Source organism: Triticum urartu, chromosome 7 (assembly GCF_003073215.2).
Source record: "Triticum urartu cultivar G1812 chromosome 7, Tu2.1, whole genome shotgun sequence".
Lineage (NCBI taxonomy): Eukaryota > Viridiplantae > Streptophyta > Magnoliopsida > Poales > Poaceae > Triticum > Triticum urartu.
In genome coordinates this window covers 545,634,265-545,655,659 of record NC_053028.1, presented here as the reverse complement: position 1 = coordinate 545,655,659, position 21,395 = coordinate 545,634,265, and the positions used below count along the sequence as shown (strand labels likewise).

At 45.1% G+C, this 21,395-nt stretch overlaps 1 protein-coding gene across 1 annotated transcript; it reads right to left on the bottom strand.

Moving 5' to 3' along the window:
- Nucleotides 1-5,315: 5,315 nt before the first annotated feature.
- LOC125524475 (EIN3-binding F-box protein 1-like) lies at nucleotides 5,316-8,326 on the bottom strand. The gene is made up of 2 exons (XM_048689527.1): nucleotides 8,138-8,326; nucleotides 5,316-8,022 (listed from the first exon to the last, which is right to left on the bottom strand). Exons 1-2 carry the CDS (start codon nucleotides 8,160-8,162, stop codon nucleotides 6,104-6,106), a joined length of 1,944 nt encoding a protein of 647 aa, XP_048545484.1. The 5' UTR covers nucleotides 8,163-8,326; the 3' UTR covers nucleotides 5,316-6,103.
- Nucleotides 8,327-21,395: the final 13,069 nt, after the last annotated feature.

The following is a 21,395-nucleotide window of genomic DNA, read 5'->3' as shown; positions in this document are numbered from 1 at the left end:
TCAAGGCACCTTGCCAAGTTGTTTGGGTTTTTGACAAGTTTTGCATTTTCAAAAGTTTTCTTGATGAAAAAGACCGATAAATCGTGCGACGTGTCACCATGTGCATACGATATCGGAACTAGTTCAAACAAGGCATGGATGGCTAACATGGCCATGTCCACTTGATTGCAAAAAGTTGGGGTCAGTCCTGAGATTTCAAATATCATGTTCAATGGAGAGTGTTCGGATAGGCCGGAAGGGTCCGTCTGAGAGCACATTGTTCCTTGACATCTTTGAAATGGCCCCAAATTTTTTTCCATGACCTTGTATGATCAGTTCAAGGTTCCATGCCAAGTTATTTGGTTTTCCAATAAATTCTATATTTTCTAGAGTTTTCTCGGTTAAAAGGGCCAATAAATGGATGCCTACCATGGACATGCCCACCTGTTTGCAAACGTTGGGTTGTTTCAAGGATGTCCAAAATAGATCATATTCAACGGAGGTGTTCAGGTAGGCCAAAAGGGTCCGTTTGAAAGCACGTTGTTTTTTGACATCCGCCAGATGGCCAGACGAGTGCATTCATGACCATGTAGATTTTCCTAATTTTAATGCTTATGCCATTTGCAAATTCCATTGTTATCAATGAATATGAGCATTTTCTTATCTCCATATCATTTCTTGATATTTGTCCAGAATTTTAAAATTTCAAACTATACGAAATTTTTACAAATATGAACAATTTTTAAAAAAATTGTTAACAAATTCCCAACAATTTATTAAAATTCTGAACACAAATTGCAAACCAAGTGTTGTTTTTAAAATTCATCAACTTCTTTTGGAACACAAACATATAGACAATATTTGAAAACAAGAATTTTTTTTGTATTCCAAACAATTTTTCAATTTTCTGAACATGTTTCAAAAAGAATAAAGTCCAAAAAGGTGAAAATGAATTAAGAAAAAGAAGAAGAAATTTGAAAAAAAAACGCTTAGGCCTTGGCCCAACTAGGTGACGGCATTGCTCCTATCGGGCGCCTGTTGGCCCGACACATGTAGCACCTTCAAATATAAAAAAATTGTTTCAATGTTTTGTTCTTATTTTTTCTAAATTCTAAATTTGTAGTGTTTCCAGAAAAATGTTCATGTTCAAAATTTGCTTGCTCTTTTTAGAAAATATCCATCTTTTGGCATTCTATGCAATTTTGAAAGACATGGACATTCTTTAATTTTTCTTTACAATTTTAGAAAATGCGAGTATTTGTATGTTTTGAACAAAATTTGAAAAGGTGATCATTTTAATTTTTTAAATTAATTTACACAAGCACGAGCATTTTTTGAAAAATGAAAAAGAAACAAAAAATGAATAGAATAAAGAGAGAAAGAAATAGTGTGAAAAGATATATTCGCTATAGTAAACCCGTCGTTGTCATCTATTTTGGAGAAAAAAGTTCATGAATTTAAAAAAGATCAAAGATTTTGGTAGAAAAGTTTGTGAAAATTGAAAGGAGTTCGTGGATTTGAAAAAAAGTTCGCTGATTCGATTTTTTCGCGGATTTGAAAAAGTTCATCAATTCAAAAAATCTTTATGAATTTTAATAAAAGTAAAAGAAAATGAAAAAAGAAAGAGGAAGAGAAAGAGAAAAGGAACAAGAAAAAAAGAAGTAAAACCAGCCAAACAAAATGAGAAAAGGAGAAAATATAAAGTAAACCCGCGACCTCGGGAAAATGAAACTAGGAAAAAAAGTAAAAAGTAAAAATAAAAAGGTAAACCGACGAGTTCCTCGCTCAGTGGGACACAAACAGAAGAAAGAAGAAAAGGAGAAAAAGGACGTAAGTATTCACATCATGTGAGTTGTGTGGTTGGCTACTGCGTTGTGCACATAACAAGGAGGTTACAGGTTTGAATCACGTCGTGCACACTTTTTTGCAGGTTAACAGAAAAAGGAAAGAAAAAATGGGCCGGCCCAGCACATAGGGGGCTTCGCGTATGTAGACGTTCCGGGTGACGCATTTAAAAAAAAAAGACCATCCTTTCCTTTATTATAAAAGGGTATGGAGAGATGTCCTACGTTGATGTGTTTAAGGGGGTTGTACTGAAGCAGATGTAAATATTAATTTTAGATTCACCTCCTAACTCGGTTGTTGGATTTGGCTTCAACGCCTTTTGCTTTCGCATAGTACTAGATGACCCATTGCTCGTAAAGACCAATTGCAGCTAAAAAGCTAAGCAACCTATGAACAAGATGTTTTTGAATGATCCGCAAAGCAACGAAGGAATTTCTTTACTGTAGAGTGAAGTCATGGGCGAGCTTCCTTTAATTTTGCCTCGTGATTATTGGTCCCTCGAGTCTGGCATCCATGTCTCATGTGGAATGATATTCTACTCGTTATGTTTGTTTCTTGATCTGCACGCCTATGCTTCGCACCTGGCAAACATTTAGAAATGCTGTGTTGGCATTTAGCCATGCCTGTCAATTTTACGTGTCGGTAGTTTTAGTGTAAAAGGCATTTTCCCTGTTAGGGTAGGGCAGGAGTGCGATTTGGATGTGGATGAAGGAGAGGGTAAAGCGCCGACTCCTTGGGATCGTCCAGTGAGGAAATTTCTCGCCCTCAAGCCCGAAGGAGGCTTTAAGTTCACGAGAGCAACGACCTCGGTGTCAAACAATGTGCCAAACTTGATGTATGTATTGATCCGTTCGAGTATGCTCGGCACACCTTAATCAAAAACCGGGTAGGATGGTTGACATTTCGTCATACAATCATATTTATGGACAGCAAAAGTAATAATAAATAGTTTTACTATGGAAATAATAATAAATAGTTCGGCTAACTTCCATCTTATAAGGCATATTCTGGTTTCGTACAGTCCCAACTGAGCAGCATTCCAGGAACTTCATAGTTGCAGGGTGGCACTTTAGGGCCCGTTTGGTGTCCCTCCGGTCAATGGCTCCGCTCTGGAGCGGACGGAGCTGCAGTTAAAATTCTTGAAGCAAGCAAACAGGTGCTCCGCAGATCCTAGAATTTGAAGAAGGTCCTTAATTAAATTATGAGGGTGTTTGGATCTAAAGGATTTATTTTAGTCTGACTAAAAATAGTCTCTTTAAGAGGCTAAAGTTTCAAGTACTCCTCACCCTGACTAAAGAGGGGCTAAAATTAGTCTTGAGACTAAAAAAATTTAGTCAATGGTACCCCTACTAAAATGTGGATTAGTCCTCTCTCTCCTTATTTAAGTCCTCACCTGTAACACAATCGAGTTCTAGATTGAAGGGTTTAGAGGATAATAAATGCTCATTAACTTGATTTTAGTCTCTTTAATATTTAGATCCAAGCAGTTTTAGTCCCACTACTTTTAGTCATGGGATTAAAATGTATCAAGCACCTCTATGTTGATCAACCGCTTGAAAAGAGTAGAAAGTCATGTCAATTAACGACTGGTACAGTGGTATCCTTCATTTGGCACGGCGTCCATGCACCCTGCTTTAAAAGAAAGCGTCGCTGGTGCGGTAATCAATACCCTTGATAAATAACCATCACACTCCAATCGTGAACTTTTCATGTCATATCCCAACAAAATCCAGACGAACCTGGCCTCCTCCCAGGAAGGAAAAGTATAATAACCAGAGCAGCGGGCCTTTGATGCAAAGCAATCGACCGGTAATTTCGCTCGCCACCCTAATGAGTAATGACGTCCACAGGTGCACGTACCGGAGCAGGGGAAGAACAACAGCAAGAAAAGCTTGCTCGCTGGAGAGGAGGAACCGGCCAGGGAAACTTCATGCTACCACTATGCACAATTTCGCCCTGGATCCCGTCAAGATTGTTCGATCGCGACATAGTATTTCACATCCACCGTTTGTGTCCACCTATCTCGCCAAAAGCAGTGGACGCGACGACGCTCCTCTACACGAGGAGAGGGGCGTTGAACAACCGTGGATGCACACTACACCTGTACGCCAATATCTGGGTGCTGCCAGGATAAAAAATCTGGGTGCTACCATGATCGAGGAGTAGAAAGGGTCGTCCGACGGCGACGCTGGCATAGTCAAATGTGCGTTGCAACGTCCCCATTTGGCCACGGCGTGCACGCCGTGATCATACTCATAATACTCTACCGCTAGTGCAACTACCCTTCATGCCATTGGGCGACGAACCTGGCCGCCTCTCGCACCAAAACCAGAAGGCTCACGAAAGCAAAGCAACGGCCTTTATTATTGCCAACACTCGACCGGTAATCTCGTCACCCCGGTGACGTAGGGCGATTAGCGAGGCAGCAAACGGAAGAGGTGCATGAACCGGGGCAGGAGGTGGGGGAGGACGGAAGCAAGACGAAGAATGGGATGAGAGGGACGGCGGCGAGGGGACGCACATGGACCTGCCTACTCACCCGAACGGAAAGGAGGAGGAGCCGGTAGCTACAAGGCTGGGCCAAACTTCATGCTGGTACTACTTGGCAACGTCGGACGGCAAAGACCTTCAGGGGCTGCCTGTTGATCTGGCACATTTCTTTTTCTTTTTCAGAAAACCCAGATTTGTTAGCACGAAGCGTCAAGAACATAATTGAAATTATATCGAGGTCTTTGTATTACCAAACAACACCGTCGCTGCCAAAGTGAGCCGTCGACGCGCCATTGTTGCCGCTTCCGTACTAGGTCTTCATGCCCATGCTCTTAAGGACCAACACCCCGGAGCCATAGTCACCACCGTTAAACCCTTGAATCAAATCGAGCCGAAGAACCTGCCATCAAATATCGTCGTCACATATGCACAACAAAAAAAATTAACCAGTCCACGGAGCTGACAGGAATCTATATCGGAGCTCTATCTAATCCGACCTAACGAACAAACTTAAGGAGGATCGAAGTCCGAAATACAAAAATGAATGTAAGTATTGTTCTTATAAGGACTAAAACTCTGTCGAAGCGTTGCCCTTATAAGGACTAAAACTCTTAAGCTATCCTATCTAGTAGCCGAAGCCGAGGAACCAGGATTCGGAGATGCAAATCCACGGTCCTGCTGATGAAGATCAAGAAGCGAAACAGGTGGTCTTAGCACAATTTTACGTACACCAGAACCTGTTTGAGAACATTTGGAAAAGAATTTCACAGTTCCCCAAGCATACAGCATATACCGGATGTTGTTTCAATCAGCAATACGATTCAGCAAAATTCAGAGCCAAAAATACATTTCATGCAGTTGTCAAGGGTGGCTGCGAGATGTTCATCTCAGTGGTGGCATCAAGCACAGCAGCTCCGGCCATATCACAGACATTTAGACACAGTACAAGGAAGTAGCAATTCATAAAATCACAAGGTTGCAGGTAAGTAAAAGCATAGAAATTGGACGGAAACAAATTTTATTTATCCCAGGATGATTGCAAAGGTTACAGCACTCAACCACACGCCTGCAAAAACCGGGGATCTGGAGACAAAAAACAACCACACAAGGTTGTCATGGCAAGGGCCCTTTGATATGTTGCACCTTGCCAAGGCCAGATCCCCGGGGACATCAGGCAACCCCTACAGATGCTGCAGAAAAGCGACCATCCACCGCCGACGACACACACGCACAGCACACACACACTACAGACCGTGAAGAGACTGGAACTGGAACAACCACACACTGAAAGAGATCGTAGCAGACACCTAGACACGGATCAAAGAACCGGAGTCAAGCTTCTACGACAGGCACACACCGACAAATCCGACAAATAGAACTTGCTATGGAATTGAAACCAGAAGTACTGATGTCCCACAAACTCTGGAACCAGATTGTACTGGAAAAGAAGACACAACTGACAATATTTGAGCTCCCACACAGGACTTGATAAGGAGAGAAAAAAAGAAGCATGGTGTAGGGACTGTAATCACAAGGGCATAGGTTGGGGGTAGAGGGACAGGGTGCCACGCAAATGGCAGCCGAAGGCTCAAGGAACAGGCAACCTCGCGAGAGGAGGCCTGCAAAAAACGAGCGCTTGGCTAAAGCGTCCCCCGGAAAACAACCGACCCTAAGACAAAGGAAGCCCACCATGACTCAAACGCGCAACCGACGAACCGGACCGACTCTGCTATGAGGCTTGACTGAAGAAGTACTACCTACGGTCGTATATTTGCATCTGGAGATCCTCTTAAGCAAGGATGTCGCACCACCAGAGCTGCTTCTCCAGTGATGCAATGTTGTGGTTGCCGATGAAGTTGAACTGGAGATTGAGGCCCTCCAACGACGCAGGCATGCTTCCCAGGAAGGGCACGCTCTTGGGTGTGACCTTGAGACAGCCAGACAGTGAGAGGACACGGAGCTTGAGCCGCTCCGCGGATGACAACACCGCAACACCATAGTCGCTGACCATGCAGTTTGAAAGATCAAGCTCGGCGAGCTCAGAGCAGCTCTCGGAAATGGCAAACAGACTCGCATCAGTTATCTTGCTGCAACCCTCAAGGCTCAGATGTGCAAGAGAAGTGCCGTGCGCCTTCACCAGGGCAGAAATAGCTGCATCTGTGAGATTCTCGCAACCATTCAAGTCAACATGAATCAGACCACTTTCAGAACTCCTGATCAAGGGAAGGAGGCCATCGTCGGTGACTGCACCAAGACCGCTCAGGTCAAGATTCTCCAAATGAGGGCAGATCATGCCAACCACAGCCAAGCTCGCATCGGTGAATCCCGGGCACTGCTTGATGGTAAGGGACCGAAGTGATTTGCAAACAGGGAGCTGTGCAGGTGCAGAGCAGATGTCCTTGATACCAGTACACTTCACCAAAGAGAGAGTCTTGAACTTGGGGCTGCAGTTCAGGAGGAAAGAAAGGATGCCCATGAGAGTAATCCTGTTGCATTCCTCAATCTGCAAGTTCTCCAAAACCTTGGCTGCTTCTGCGAAATCCTTGAGAAGACCATCTGAGATTTGGCTGCACTTCCTGAGGTAAAGCTGCTTCAAGCTCGGGCAGAACTTGGCAATGGAAACAAGTGCCAGCTCGGTGACTCCTGGGCATGAGGTGATGCTCATACATCTGAGCTTCTGCAGGCCAAGGGCATTTGCCATGACCCAAAAACCCCTCTCGCCAACCGCGGACAGGCGAGTGAGGGTGAGGTTTGTGATCGCCTTTCCATAGTACCCAATCACAGCAAGAGAAGCATCAGTGATGCTCAAACCCTGAAGGCAGACCTTGGCAAGCGAGGCTGACGCGGAACAGATGAGGCCAGACACTCCCTGGTCACCAACATATGCACAGTTCTTGATGTTCACCGCCTGCAGCTTGGAGCAGGACCTTCCGATAGCCTTGAGGCCCTCATTGGCAACGCCAGAGCATGCCTCGATGGTCAGCGTCTTCAAATCCGGGCATCCCTGAGCGATGGCGACGAGGCCCTTGTCGGTGACCAGCGGGCAGCCGGTGATGTCGAGCTTCTCTAGCGAGGGGCACCCGGCGGCGATCTCGGCGAGCCCCGCGTCCGTCACCTGCGGCACGTCCCACATGGCGAGCGAGCGCAGCGACGGGCACCCGCGGGCGACCGCGGAGAGGCCGCTGTCGGTGACGCCGCGCGTGGGGTGGCTCCCCCGGACAACGACGCTCTCCAGGCTGCCGCGGAGGCCGTCGGCGACGGCCGCCGCGGTGAGCGCGACGTCCGTGGCGCCCTCGCCCTCGAGGGTCCTCTCGGAGCGGCCCGGGCGCGCGTCCGCGGCCTCGTCCTCGTCCTCGCAGACGAAGACCTGGTTGAGGTCCGGAACGGCCGGGGCCCGCTTGATCTCGGAGGCGCGGATGCCGCCGAGCAGCGCGAGCCAGCGGCGGGAGACGCAGGAGGAGGCGCCCCGCGCGCGGGCGCCCTGCACGCGGCGCAGGATCTCGAAGAGGCACCCGTCCGGGAGCGCGTCGAGGGTCGGCGCCTCCCTCTGCCTCTGCCTCTTGGCCGCCGGCGCCGCCCTGAGCGCCTCCTCCTCCGCAGCCGCGGCGGCGAAGACGCAGGGGGGCACGGCCGTCACGCGCGCGCGCTTCCGCTGCCTCACGCCGCCGAACATCGCCGCAGCCGGGTCCAGAACAAGCAGACCGCCATCTACACAAACAATCACACACGAAATCAGCACACCAAACCAACAAAATCCCCCAGATCTCCGGCGAAACACCGCACAAAGACTCAATCTCAATCTCAATTCGGGGCCCTTGCTTACCGCGGCAATCGTGGAAGGGAGGCATGGCGAGGAGGAGATCGAGGAGCTGCTGCGACGAGAATCAATCAATCAATCAATCGGGCGGCGCTGCGAACGAGCGAACGAACCCTGGCGAAGGGAAAAAATCGGGGGAGGGGGAGGAGCGGGGGGAGGAATGGGGTGGGGGTGGGGTGGGGTGCGGTGGTGGGTTTGGGGGGCGGTGGTGGTTCTTCTTATGTGGATGGTGCGGCGGGGAATCCGGTCCAGTTGCTCGCCCAACTTGCGATGAAGATTTGCCGGGATTCAATGAATCTCATCATCGGGGTCGGGGAGGGGAGGGTCAAGGGGGGGTGTACACTGTACCGCCGCTGTGATGTGCTGGGATGCGCCTGCATGCATGCACCTCTTTCTTTACTCCGCTGGCGCGTCCGCACAGCGGTTGCTGCTTTTTTCCTTCCCTCCCTCTCTCTCTCCCTCTCAGGCTGAGGAAGATGCTGATTTGGAGTTTTGGGGGCATTTTCAAATTTCAAATTTCAAATGCTTGCTTTTGTTTTTAGGGCATTTTCGTTTCAAATTTCAAATGCTTGCTTTTGAAAATTGAACCGGGTTGGTGGTCTAGATGGAGTTGCGGTTTCGGCGATTCGAAAGAATATATGGGGAAGCAAGCATGCAATTTATGACCAACAATCCCCGCAAAAAATAAATAGAAGGTTTTTATCTTGCATGTGGATTCTCAATTGATCGATGAGCCAAAACTTTTGCCTTCGCCTTTAAAAAAGATCAAGAAATTGGATACTTTTGTGCATAATTGTATACCTTCCATAACGAGTACGTGGGTGGCTGTTTGGTTTCGTATGGCACGTTCAATCGGCCCGGAAATGTTTTGAAATAAATTCAGATGTTTTAAACTTGTAAATTGGGTTTTCATATATTTAGCTCATTAGATGTGAGCTCTTATAATTCCTTTGAAATCTTTAGATCAAGGTCGGATTGAAATAGGTCACGACGGCATGTCGAAGGCTTTAGGATTCTTTTACTGTGAGGTCCGGTGAAATAAACCATGATGAAGCACAGGTCAATACTGAAGATATTGCAACAAATTGGTTACAAGGTATTGATTGTTTCAAAATGCCCCCAACCCTAACCAACTCATGAGGCACTTCTTAAAACTTAAGGCGTTCATTCTTCAAACTAATAAAACAACCTCACAAAGACATGATTATAGACGAACCACGGGTGAACACATCTTGATGACATACGATGCCACTTGAGGCTCGTTATATATACATTTGTGTCTGTTTAAGGGACTCTTTGATTCACAAAAAATTCAAAAAACGAACAGGAATATGATAGGATTGCACGTGCAAAAAAAAGGTTAAAAAACACAAGAGTGTATAGAATTACGTGTTTGATTCGCAAAAGTAGGAAAAAACACAATAATCCTAAAATACACAAGCAACTTAGGGTTAAATCATATGCAAATATAAGATGGGGCTGATATTATGCTACTTATGGTGTTTGTCTTGTTATTTGTGCATAGGAATATAAGGGCTCCTTTGATTTAATTAACTCCATAGGACTTTTGGATGATCAGAATCCATAGGAATTTTTCCTACATTTGACCGTTTGATTCGTAGGATTTAATCTTATAGGGATATTTTTCCTAGGAATCGTCTGTACTACATTTCATAGGAAATTCTAAGGGCGTTTTTGATTTGTAGGATTCCTAAAACACGGTTATAGAAAAAACATAGGTTTGAAATGCCCTGCTCATCTTAATCCTAAAGGATTTTTGATTGTTTGATGGCACTATAGGAAAAACAAAGAATTCTTTCAAAGAGGTTTGAGCGGATGCTAAAAATCCAATGAGAAATAGTACAAAGAAATCCATAAGAAAAATTCTTATATGATCCAATTATATGGATCAAACAACCAACATAGGAAAATTTTCTAAGGATTATAATCCTCCAAAATTCTTATGAAAATCCTTTGAATTAAAGAAACCCTAACCTTCTGAAAATAATCCTTTATTTTTTCTTGTGAAGCAATAAAAAACACAAAATGTTGTAGAATTCATATGAGGCGTGACATTTCAATCCCCTATTTTTTTCTATTCCCACGTTATTACAATTTTCTGAACCAAAGAGGCCCTAAAAATGAGGTTTGGAGTGGATTGTAAAATTCACTTGTTTTTTCCTTTTGGAACTCAATCCGAAAAAATAAACTTTTTTGTTATGGTCCATTTCTTTAAGTCAAACGCATGGATAATGTCCTCATAGTAAAATTTTGTTTCCTAGAATCTCCCTATATTTTTGGCATAAACTACTATGCTTACTCGATTACCCTGCCGCAACTTATGAAACAGATCTAAAAGAACCAGTGAAAGAGATTAACGCGTTCGGATGCTTGGCCTCAACGAAAACCGCTAGTTAAAGGCGGCCTCACCCGGCTAAACTCCACACCACAACACATCCGCTCCACATCCTCCTCCCTTGCATCACAACCACCAAGACCGCGAGCGGGAACGCTCTGCAAGAGAGCCTATCGACGAAGAGGAAGCACGAGATCGCCGTCCTTGCGGCTACTTGGCAGAGCCGTCGTGACAACACGAGCAAGGCCGGCTTGCCGGACAGCTCCCCAAAGGTCTCCAACAACGACCCCACAATGAAGACGGGGTTCAACAATGACACCGCACCGGAGACAAAAGCCGATGCTTGCCGACATGACCATGAAGCAAGCGCACTACGACGCCACCATAGCGGATGAGGAGCAGCCTCCGTCGGCTCCTATGTCGGCGTTCTGACAGGCACAGGAGGAGCAGAGGTACAACCAACCCGCTCCTCCTCAAGCAGCATTGGCTGCCGAACGTCCAAATCTATGGCGAGCGCGCAAGCGAGTAGGCTGTGGCCGCGGCGAAACCAAACTTCATTGCGGAGTAGCGGGCGCTCTACATGGCCGCGCGTGCTCAACGCGTCGCCCTCAATGCAGTGCCGGCGTAGCCAGACGCAAACAAGATCGCACAAGCGTCGGGCAACACAGGCGGTCAAGGACGAGAACACCAGTTGTGCCTCCTACGCACCGCCGTCCAACTTTTGAGGGCGCGTGTGGCAGGTGGACGGTGCCGGACCGTCCAAATTCATCATCGACCTCGCGGCCACTGGCGTTGGTGATGGACAGGTCGCAGACTCCTCCCCCAACGAGTGTGGCATAGGAGGCGGCAGGGCATTTGTGTCCCACGTGGACCGGTCCGTCTGTCATGTTACTACTCTTCCTCGCCGAAATCCGCGCCTCTACTTCACGAGTCTTGAACCCCGCCGCTGTTCATCAAGACGACAGATGGAGGATGTGGTCACCGCCGTCGTAGGATAAGTTTAGGGTCAGGCCTTTTTTCTTCTAAATGTTCAAAATGTAATGAATTTTGTTTGGTTTATGTCAAAATTCATCGTGTTTGCATGAATTTTACCCGATTAGTTTAAACGTGGATTGAAATGTATATTGACAGCGTTGTATGGCCAGCTCCGGCATCAGTGTTTGCGGATTTCACCCCTATCCGCGGACAGTGCCGAAGCAAATTTGCGGTTCAGAGCGAGAGATGCGCTCAAACCTTGAGCTGAAGCGCCGTACCAAGACAACACGAAGGCCTGTTAGTTGCCGCGTAATCCGGCCAACTGGCGCAATCCTCGTGCCCAAATGCATGCATCACATCACATCACATCCCGAATTCCCGATGCAACGCACCGGCCGGGACTCTCCTCGTGGCCGATCACACGTTCGACACATTTACGGTGCAATCTGGCCGATCCACAAGAGACGACCATACAGACGGGCGTGGAGCGGCAACCCGTTCGTGGCCGCGCTCCCGATGCAGCGCACCGGGTGGGATGATTCCGGAGAGCGGAAGCGTGCTCCACCAGGCCGCACGCCGAGCCCGGCCACGTAGCGCAGGTCCGGTCCAGCCGTTTCCTCACGTCTGTCAAGCCATCTACGCGTGCCCGGCCGCCGGCCACCGAAAGGAGAACGCGACCGACCGCGCGTGTAGTACGCCCACGCCCACATGGAAACGCGCGCCAGAGAGATTCGTGCACCCACCCACCTGTGTGTGTAACACGCCCCGCGGCCCGCGTGAACTTGGACCCCCAGGGGCCGCCCTTTCCGTTTAGATTAACCAAAACGGAACAAACTAATGGGATTGATTACGGACCAGGTGCATGCACCTCGCTCACGTTCACGTTCCCAACGGGCTCCGTCCACCCACTGATCTCTTCTCTTCTCTTCTCTTCTCTTGGATTATATACTACTACTACTAGTAGTTGAGTAGTTGATTAAGCTACTAATAGCTAGTCATTCCTACGGATCTTATCTAATCCTCCCGATCGGTCCATGCATCTAGCTCAGCTAGTGGCTTTTCTTTTCGTCTCTTCTCTGCTAACCTGCTGGCCCCCGGCCCCTGATTACTTTTCTCGTCATAAGCGGCCTACGTGCGGACTGCTGATAACGGAGACGTATTATCTTGATTAATACGAGTACAGTACTCATCCACGCGGTTTTGCCACAATCTTAACTTAATTTTGGTGTTCCCTTGATTAGTACTTTCTCCATCCCTAAATAAATGACTCAGCTTTGTACTCACTCTCTAAACAAATATTTAGATCACTATTTACATCACTAAAATAGTGATCTAAACGCTCTTATATTTCTTTACGAAGGGAGTACTAACTTTAGTGGGTGTATAAGGGTTCCTTAGTACCAATACAGAGCTGGATGATTAATGAAATGTACAAAGCTGGATGATTAACGAAACTGAACATCCAGCGTGGGCCGGTCATGATGTTCATGCATGCATGTTGCGATTTCTTTGACCCCGCAAGTTGATCGAATAGGGTGTTTAGTGTTTTCTATGCAGAAGAAGGTTAGTCACTATGGTTTGTTCTATTCTATGATGACGAGCGTTTAATTAGTGAGGTTCGGTGCAATAATGCACGTAACGCGTAAGGTTTGAATCAAAATTATTGATGCACTCCTAGTAGTAGAGTACATGACATGAGGTCGATTCTACTTTGACATTTCAATACACGATGACCGCTATACGCAAAAAAAAAACACGATGACCGCAGTCGGAAAGAATATTTGGTTGGATGTGGCTAGGTCTCAGTCTACTGAGATTTAACCAAATCTCAGTCAAGTGACAACCATTCTAAAGAGAAAAAAAAAACTGAAAACAAAATTTGCACGGATCTCAATTAAGATCATATGGATATATAACATCGACTGAGACTTAGCAAGTCTGTATTTGGTTTAGGGTCCCGGAAAGAATATAGGAGTACAAGTTTTTTTTTTACATTTGTGAAACAAAGAAGCAATGATCCTATGTTCTGAATCTTGCCCTAAATAAGTATGGTTTTGGGAATTGATAAAATTCACCCAACCTCAACCCTAGCCGTTGTCTCGGTTCCCTCCTCCCTCTCCCTTCCGATGGCCTTATCAGTAGACAGCGGAGCAAGAAACCCATCCCTTTTGTTTTTCTTAGTTTTAATAGGTCTATCTTTTCCTTAGGTATCGTTTCCCTAGTGGTATTAGAGAGGTGGTGGCGACGATGACGCCTTAGAATAAGGTCTCTCCGGCCTCTTCATAGCTCCATGATATTCGATTTGGCGCCGGTGAAAGGCCTATGAGGCAGGAGATACTACCAAATCTGTTGACTCTTTTAGGATCTTGATAGATCGTGTGTCAACCATGGGAAATTGTTGGCTGGCTCTAGTAGCGGGTGGCTATTGTGGTCTTCAAAGCCTTGGATAGAATGGACATTTGCAGGCGTCTCTTTCTCTTATTATTTGTTTAATGCAATTTTTAAACTCTCGCGAGTGCCGTACAATTGAAGGAACATCACATCATGCTCAGTGCAGGCGTCCCTTTCTATTTCTTTTATGGTCATTTTTGTGTCAAATTGTCATTATTCTGTTCTCCTTGATAAATATTAGATATAAGATGCTCTTTCGATGTCCTTCTTGAAAAAACACCTGCTGATAAATTTTTTGATTGCAGCTAAATGAGTTGAAACAAGAGAGAGAAATCATTGACAAGTGAATATATATAACTTTCATTTAATCTAGGATCATAAATTTATTACAACTTTTTTCTTACAACTTAAATTTTGAGATACCTAATAATAATTGCAGGCACACTCACACCACACCACACACACTCACACAATGTCTACTGAAAATAAAGTTATGGAAACAAGTAGAGACCATTTGTTGCTCAGTTCGTAGGGTGATGAATCATTTCGTCTTTGTTGCACGATAGCAAAGAAGCAAAATTTTACCCAGAATAAGCTCATTTAATTTTTTGTAACCACAACTGTAAAACATTTATTAATAATTATAAAGTACTACCTCAGTCTCAAATTATAAGATGTTTTGGAAGGCTAGAGGAAGTAATGTATACAAATATAGGGGAAAAAGAGTAAGAAGCTATCCAATTCCAGTTATAGGTATCAATCTTCGTATAAAAAAGGTCTTCTACTTGTTTTGTAACACTTCGTCCCAGCCGCTCAAGAGAAAAATGGCGATGGGGGAGGACAGTTTCCCCTGAAGAACGCCGGTGAAGCCACCCCTCTGTTCGCCGCTCCAGCGGCAAATGGAGGGGGGGGGGGGTCATTATAAATGTTTATTATTCATGCTAGAATCGTATTAACCGGAAACTTAGTACATGTGTGAATACATAGACAAACAGAGTGTCCCTAGTATGCCTCTACTAGACTAGCTCGTTAATCAAAGATGGTTAAGTTTCCTAACCATAGACATGTTTTGTCACTTGATGAACGGGACCACATCATTAGAGAATGATGTGATGGACAAGACCCATCCGTTAGCTTAGCACTATGATCGTTTAGTTTATTGCTATTGCTTTCTTCATGACTTATACATATTTCTATGACTATGAGATCATGCAACTCCCAAATACCAGAGCAACACTTAGTGTGCTATCAAACGTCACAACGTAACCGGGTGATTATAAAAATGCTCTACAGGTGTCTCCGATGGTGTTTGTTGAGTTGGCATAGATCGAGATTAGGATTTGTCACTCAGAGTATCAGAGAGGTATCTCTGGGTCCTCTTGGTAATGCTCATCAATATAAGCCTTGCAAGAAATGTGACTAATGATTTAGTTGCGGGATGATGCATTACGAAACGAGTAAAGAGACTTGCCGGTAACGAGATTGAACTAGGTATGATGATACCGACGATCGAATCTCGGGCAAGTAACATACCGATGACAAAGGGAACAACGTATATGTTGGGGAACGTAGCATAAATTCAAAATTTTCCTACGTGTCACCAAGATCTATCTATGGAGTCATCTAGCAACGAGGGAGGAGTGGATCTACATACCCTTGTAGATCGCACGCGGAAGCGTTCAAGAGAACAGGGTTGATGGAGTCGTACTCGTCGTGATCCAAATCACCGATGATCCTAGCGCCGAACGGACGGCACCTCCACGTTCAACACACGTACGAAGCAGCGACGTCTCCTCCTTCTTGATCCAGCAAGGGGGAAGGAGAGGTTGATGGAGATCCAGTAGCACGACGGCGTGGTGGTGGAAGTAGCGGGATTCCAACAGGGCTTCGCCAAGCGCTGCGGGAGGAAGGAGATGTGTCATGGGAGGGAGAGGGAGGCGCTAGGGCTTAGGTGTTGCTGCCCTCCCTTTCCCCCACTATATATAGAGCCAAGGGAGAGGGGGGGGGGCGCAGCCTTGGCCCTTCCTCCAAGGAAGGGTGCGGCCAGGGAGGAGTCCATCCTCCCCAAGGCACCTAGGAGGTGCCTTCCCCCTTTAGGACAATTCCTTTCCCTTATCTCTTGGCGCATGGGCCTCTTGGGGCTGGTGTCCTTGGCCCATATAGGCCAAGGCGCACACCCCTACAGCCCATGTGGCCCCCCGGGGCAGGTGGACCCCCGGACCCCTTTCGGCACTCCCGGTACAATACCGATAATGCGCGAAACTTTTCCGGCGACCAAAACAAGACTTTCGATATATAAATCTTTACCTCCGGACCATTCCGGAACTCCTCGTGACGTCCGGGATCTCATCCGGGACTCCGAACAACTTTCGGGTTACCGCATACTAATATCTCTATAACCCTAGCGTCACCGAACCTTAAGTGTGTAGACCCTACGGGTTCGGGAGACATGCAGACATGACCGAGATGACTCTCCGGTCAATAACCAACAGCGGGATCTGGATACCCATGTTGGCTCCCACATGTTCCACGATGATCTCATCGGATGAACCACGATGTCAAGGACTTAATCAATCCCGTATACAATTCCCTTTGTCTAGCGGTACGATACTTGCCCGAGATTCGATCGTCGGTATCCCGATACCTTGTTCAATCTCGTTACCGGCAAGTCTCTTTACTCGTTTCGTAACACATCATCCCGTGATCAACTCCTTGATCACATTGTGCACATTATGATGATGTCCTACCGAGTGGGCCCAGAGATACCTCTCCGTTTACACGGAGTGACAAATCCCAGTCTCGATTCGTGCCAACCCAACAGACACTTTCGGAGATACCTGTAGTGTACCTTTATAGCCACCCAGTTACGTTGTGACGTTTGCACACCCAAAGCACTCCTACGGTATCCGGGAGTTGCACAATCTCATGGTCTAAGGAAATGATACTTGACATTAGAAAAGCTTTAGCATACGAACTACATGATCTTGTGCTAGGCTTAGGATTGGGTCTTTGTCCATCACATCATTCTCCTAATGATGTGATCCCGTTATCAATGACATCCAATGTCCATGGTCAGGAAACCGTAACCATCTATTGATCAACGAGCTAGTCAACTAGAGGCTTACTAGGGACATGGTGTTGTCTATGTATCCACACATGTATCTGAGTTTCCTATCAATACAATTCTAGCATGGATAATAAACGATTATCATGAACAAGGAAATATAATAATAACTAATTTATTATTGCCTCTAGGGCATATTTCCAACAGTCTCCCACTTGCACTAGAGTCAATAATCCAGTTCACATCGATATGTGATTAACACTCAAGGTCACATCCCCATGTGACTAACACCCAAAGAGTTTACTAGAGTCAATAATCTAGTTCAGATTACCATGTGATTAACACTCGATCAGTTCTGGGTTTGATCATGTTATGCTTGTGAGAGATGTTATAGTCAACGGGTCTGAATCTTTCAGATCCGTATGTACTTTGCAAATCTCTAGGTCATATTATAAATGCTGCTTCCACGCTCCACTTGGAGCTATTCCAAATGGTTGCTCCACTATACGTATCCGGTTTGCTACTCAGAGTCATTCGGATAGGTGTTAAAGCTTGAATCGATGTAACCCTTTACGCCGAACTCTTTATCACCTCCATAATCGAGAAACATGTCCTTATTACTCCAAGGACAATTTTTTTGACCGCTATCTAGTGATCCACTCCTGGATCATCTTTGTACCCTCTTGCCAGACATGTGGCAAGGCACACATCAGGTGCGGTACTTAGCATGGCATACCGTATAGAGCCTATGACAAAAGCATAGGGGACGACATTCGTCCTTTCTCTTTCTTCTGCCGTGGTCGAGCTTTAAGTCTTAACTTCATACCTTACAACTCAGGCAAGTACTCCTTCTTTGACTGATCCATCTTGAACCCCTTCAAGATCATGTCAAGGTATGTGCTCATTTGAAAGTACCATTAAGCGTTTTGATCTATCCTTATAGATCTTGATGCTCAATGTTCAAGTAGCTTAATCCAGGCTTTCCATTGAAAAACACTTTCCAAATAACCCTATATGCTTTCCAGAAATTCTACATCATTTCTGATCCATAATATGTCAACAACATATACTTATCAGAAATTCTATAGTGCTCCCACTCACTTCTTTGGAAATACAAGTTTCTCATAAACTTTGTATAAACCCAAAATCTTTGATCATCTCATCAAAGCGTACATTCCAACTCCGAGATGCTTACTCCAGTCCTTAGAAGGATTGCTGGAGCTTTGCATACTTATTAGCATCTTTTAGGATTGACAAAACCTTCCGGTTATATCACATACAACCTTTCCTCAAGAAAATCGTCGAGGAAACAATGTTTTGACATCCTATCTACAAGATTTCATAAATAATGCAGTAATCGCTAATATAATTCCAACAGACTCTTAGCATCGCTATGAGTGAGAAAGTCTCATCGTAGTCAACTCCTTGAACTTGTCGGAAAACATCTTAACGACAAGTCGAGCTTTCTTAATGGTGATACTTACCATCATTGTCCGTCTTTCTTTTAAAATCCATATGTACCTAACAGCCTTACGACCATCAAGTAGTTCTTCCAAAGTCTACACTTTGTTTTCATATATGGATCCTCTCTCGGATCATATGGCCTCGAGCCATTTTGGAATCCAGGCCCACCATCGCTTCTCCATAGCTCGTAGGTTCATTGTTGTCTAGCAACATGACTTCCAAGACAGGATCACGTACCACTCTGAAGTAGTACGCATCCTTGTCATCCCACGAGGTTTGGTAGTGACTTGATCTGAAGTTTCATGATCACTATCATAAGCTTCCACTTCAATTGTTGTAGGTGCCACAGGAACAACTTCCTGTGCCCTGCCACACACTAATTGAAGAGACGGTTCAATAACCTCATCAAGTCTCCACCATCCTCCCACTCAATTCTTTCGAGAGAAACTTTTCCTCGAGAAAGGACCCAATTCTAGAAACAATCCCTTATTGCTTTCGGTTCTGAGACAGGAGGTATACCCAACTGTTTTGGGTCTCCTATGAAGATGCATTTATCCGCTTTGGGTTCGAGCTTATCAGCCTGAAACTTTTTCGCATAAGCGTCGCAGCCCCAAACTAAGAAATGACAGCTTAGGTTTCTCTAAACCATAGTTCATACGGTGTCATCTCATCGGAATTACGTGGTGCCCTATTTAAAGTGAATGTGGTTGTCTCTAATGCCTAACCCATAAACTGTAGTGGTAATTCGATAAGAGACATCATGGTATGCATCATATCCAATAGGGTGCAGTTATGATGTTCGGACACACCATCACACTATGGTGTTCCAGGCTGTATTAGTTGTGAAACAATTTCCACAATGTCTTAATTCTATGCCAAACTCGTAATTCAGATATTCATCTCTATGATCATATCATAGATATTTTATCCTCTTGTCACGACGATCTTTCAACTTCACCCTGAAATTACTTGAACCTTTCAATAATTCAGACTCGTGATTCATCAAGTAAATACACTCAACATCTACTCAAATCATATGTGAAGTAAGAACATAACGATATCCACTACATGCCTCAGCACTCATTGGACTGCACACATCAAAATGTATTACTTCCAACAAGTTGCTTTCTTAGTTCCATTTTACTGAAAACGAGGCTTTCAGTCATCTTGCCCATGTGGTATGATTTGCATGTCTCAAGTGATTCAAAATCAAGTGAGTCCAAACGGTCCATTTGCATGGAGTTTCTTCATGCATATACACCAAAAGACATGGTTCGCATGCCTCAAACTTTTCAAAAACGAGTGAGCCCAAAGATCCATCAACATGGAGCTTCTTCATGCGTTTTATACCGATATGACTTACGTGGCAGTGCCACAAGTAGGTGGTACTATCATTACTATCTTTTGGCATGAACATGTGTATCACTACGATCGAGATTCAATAAACCATTCATTTTAGGTGTAAGACCATTGAAGGTATTATTCAAATAAACAGAGTAACCATTACTCTCTCCTTAAATGAATAACCGTATTGTGATAGACATAATCCAATCATGTCTATGCTCAACGCAAACACCAATCTTGATGGTAGAGGGAGCGTACGATATTTGATCAACCATGGAAATACTTCCAACACATATCGTCATCTCACCTTTTGGCTAGTCTCCGTTTATTCCGTAGCTTTTATTTCGAGTTACTAACACTTAGCAACCGAACCGGTATCTAATACCCTGGTGCTACTAGGAGTACTAGTAAAGTACACATTAACATAATGTATATCCAATATACTTCTATCGACAGCCTTCTCATCTACCAAGTATCTAGGGTAATTCTGCTCCAGTGGCTGTTCCCCTTATTACAGAAGCACTTAGTCTCGGGTTTGGGTTCAACCTTGGGTTTCTTCACTAGAGCAGCAGCTGATTTGCCGTTTCATGAAGCATCCCTTTTTGCCCTTGCCCTCCTTGAAACTAGTGGTTTCACAAACCATCAACAATTGATGCTCCTTCTTGATTTCTACTTTTGTGGTGTCAAACATCGCGAATATCTCAAGGATCATCATATATGTCCCCGATACATTATAGTTCATCACGAAGCTCTAGCGGCTTGGTGGTAATGACTTCGGAGAACTATAACTATTTCATTTGGAATATCAACTCCCACTTGATTCAAGCGATTGTTGTACTCAGACAATCTGAGCACAAGCTCAACAATTGAGCTTTTCTCCCTTAGTTTGCAGGCTAAGAAAATTGTCGGAGGTCTTATACCTCTTGACGTGGGCACGAGCCTGAAATCCCAATTTCAGCCCTCGAAACATCTCATATGTTTCGCGACGTTTCAAAACGTCTTCGGTGCCTCAACTCTAAACCGTTTAACTGAACTATCACGTAGTTATCAAAATGTGTATGTCAGATGTTCGCAACATCCATAGACAACGTTTGAGGTTCAGCACACTGAGCGGTGCATTAAGGACATAAGCCTTCTATGAAGCAATGAGGACAATCCTCAGTTTACGGACCTAGTCCGCATAATTGCTACTATCATCTTTCAACTAAATTTTCTCTAGGAACATATCTAAACAGTAGAACTGAAGCGCGAGCTACGACATAATTTGCGAAGATCTTTTGACTATGTTCAGGATAATTAAGTTCATCTTATGAACTCCCACTCAGATAGACATCCCTCTAGTCATCTAAGTGATTACATGATCCGAGTCAACTAGACCGTGTCCGATCATCACGTGAGATGGACTAGTCATCATCGGTGAACATCTTCATGTTGATCGTATCTACCATACGACTCATGCTCGACCTTTCGGTCTCTTGTGTTCCGAGGCCATGTCTGTACATGCTAGGCTCGTCAAGTCAACCTAAGTGTTTCGCGTGTGTAAATCTGTCTTACACCCGTTGTATGTGAACGTTAGAATCTATCACACCTGATAGTCACGTGGTGCTTCGAAAAAACGAACTGTCGCAACGGTGCACAGTTAGGGGGAACACTTTCTTGAAATTTTAATG

Bases quoted from the DNA above. Each gene is read 5' to 3' on its own strand.
- LOC125524475 (XM_048689527.1), bottom strand. From the start codon at position 8,162: ATGCCTCCCTTCCACGATTGCCGCG. The intron at 8,023-8,137 runs GTAAGCAAGGGC...TTGTTTGTGTAG, and splicing joins TCCCTTCCACGATTGCCGCG to ATGGCGGTCTGCTTGTTCTG.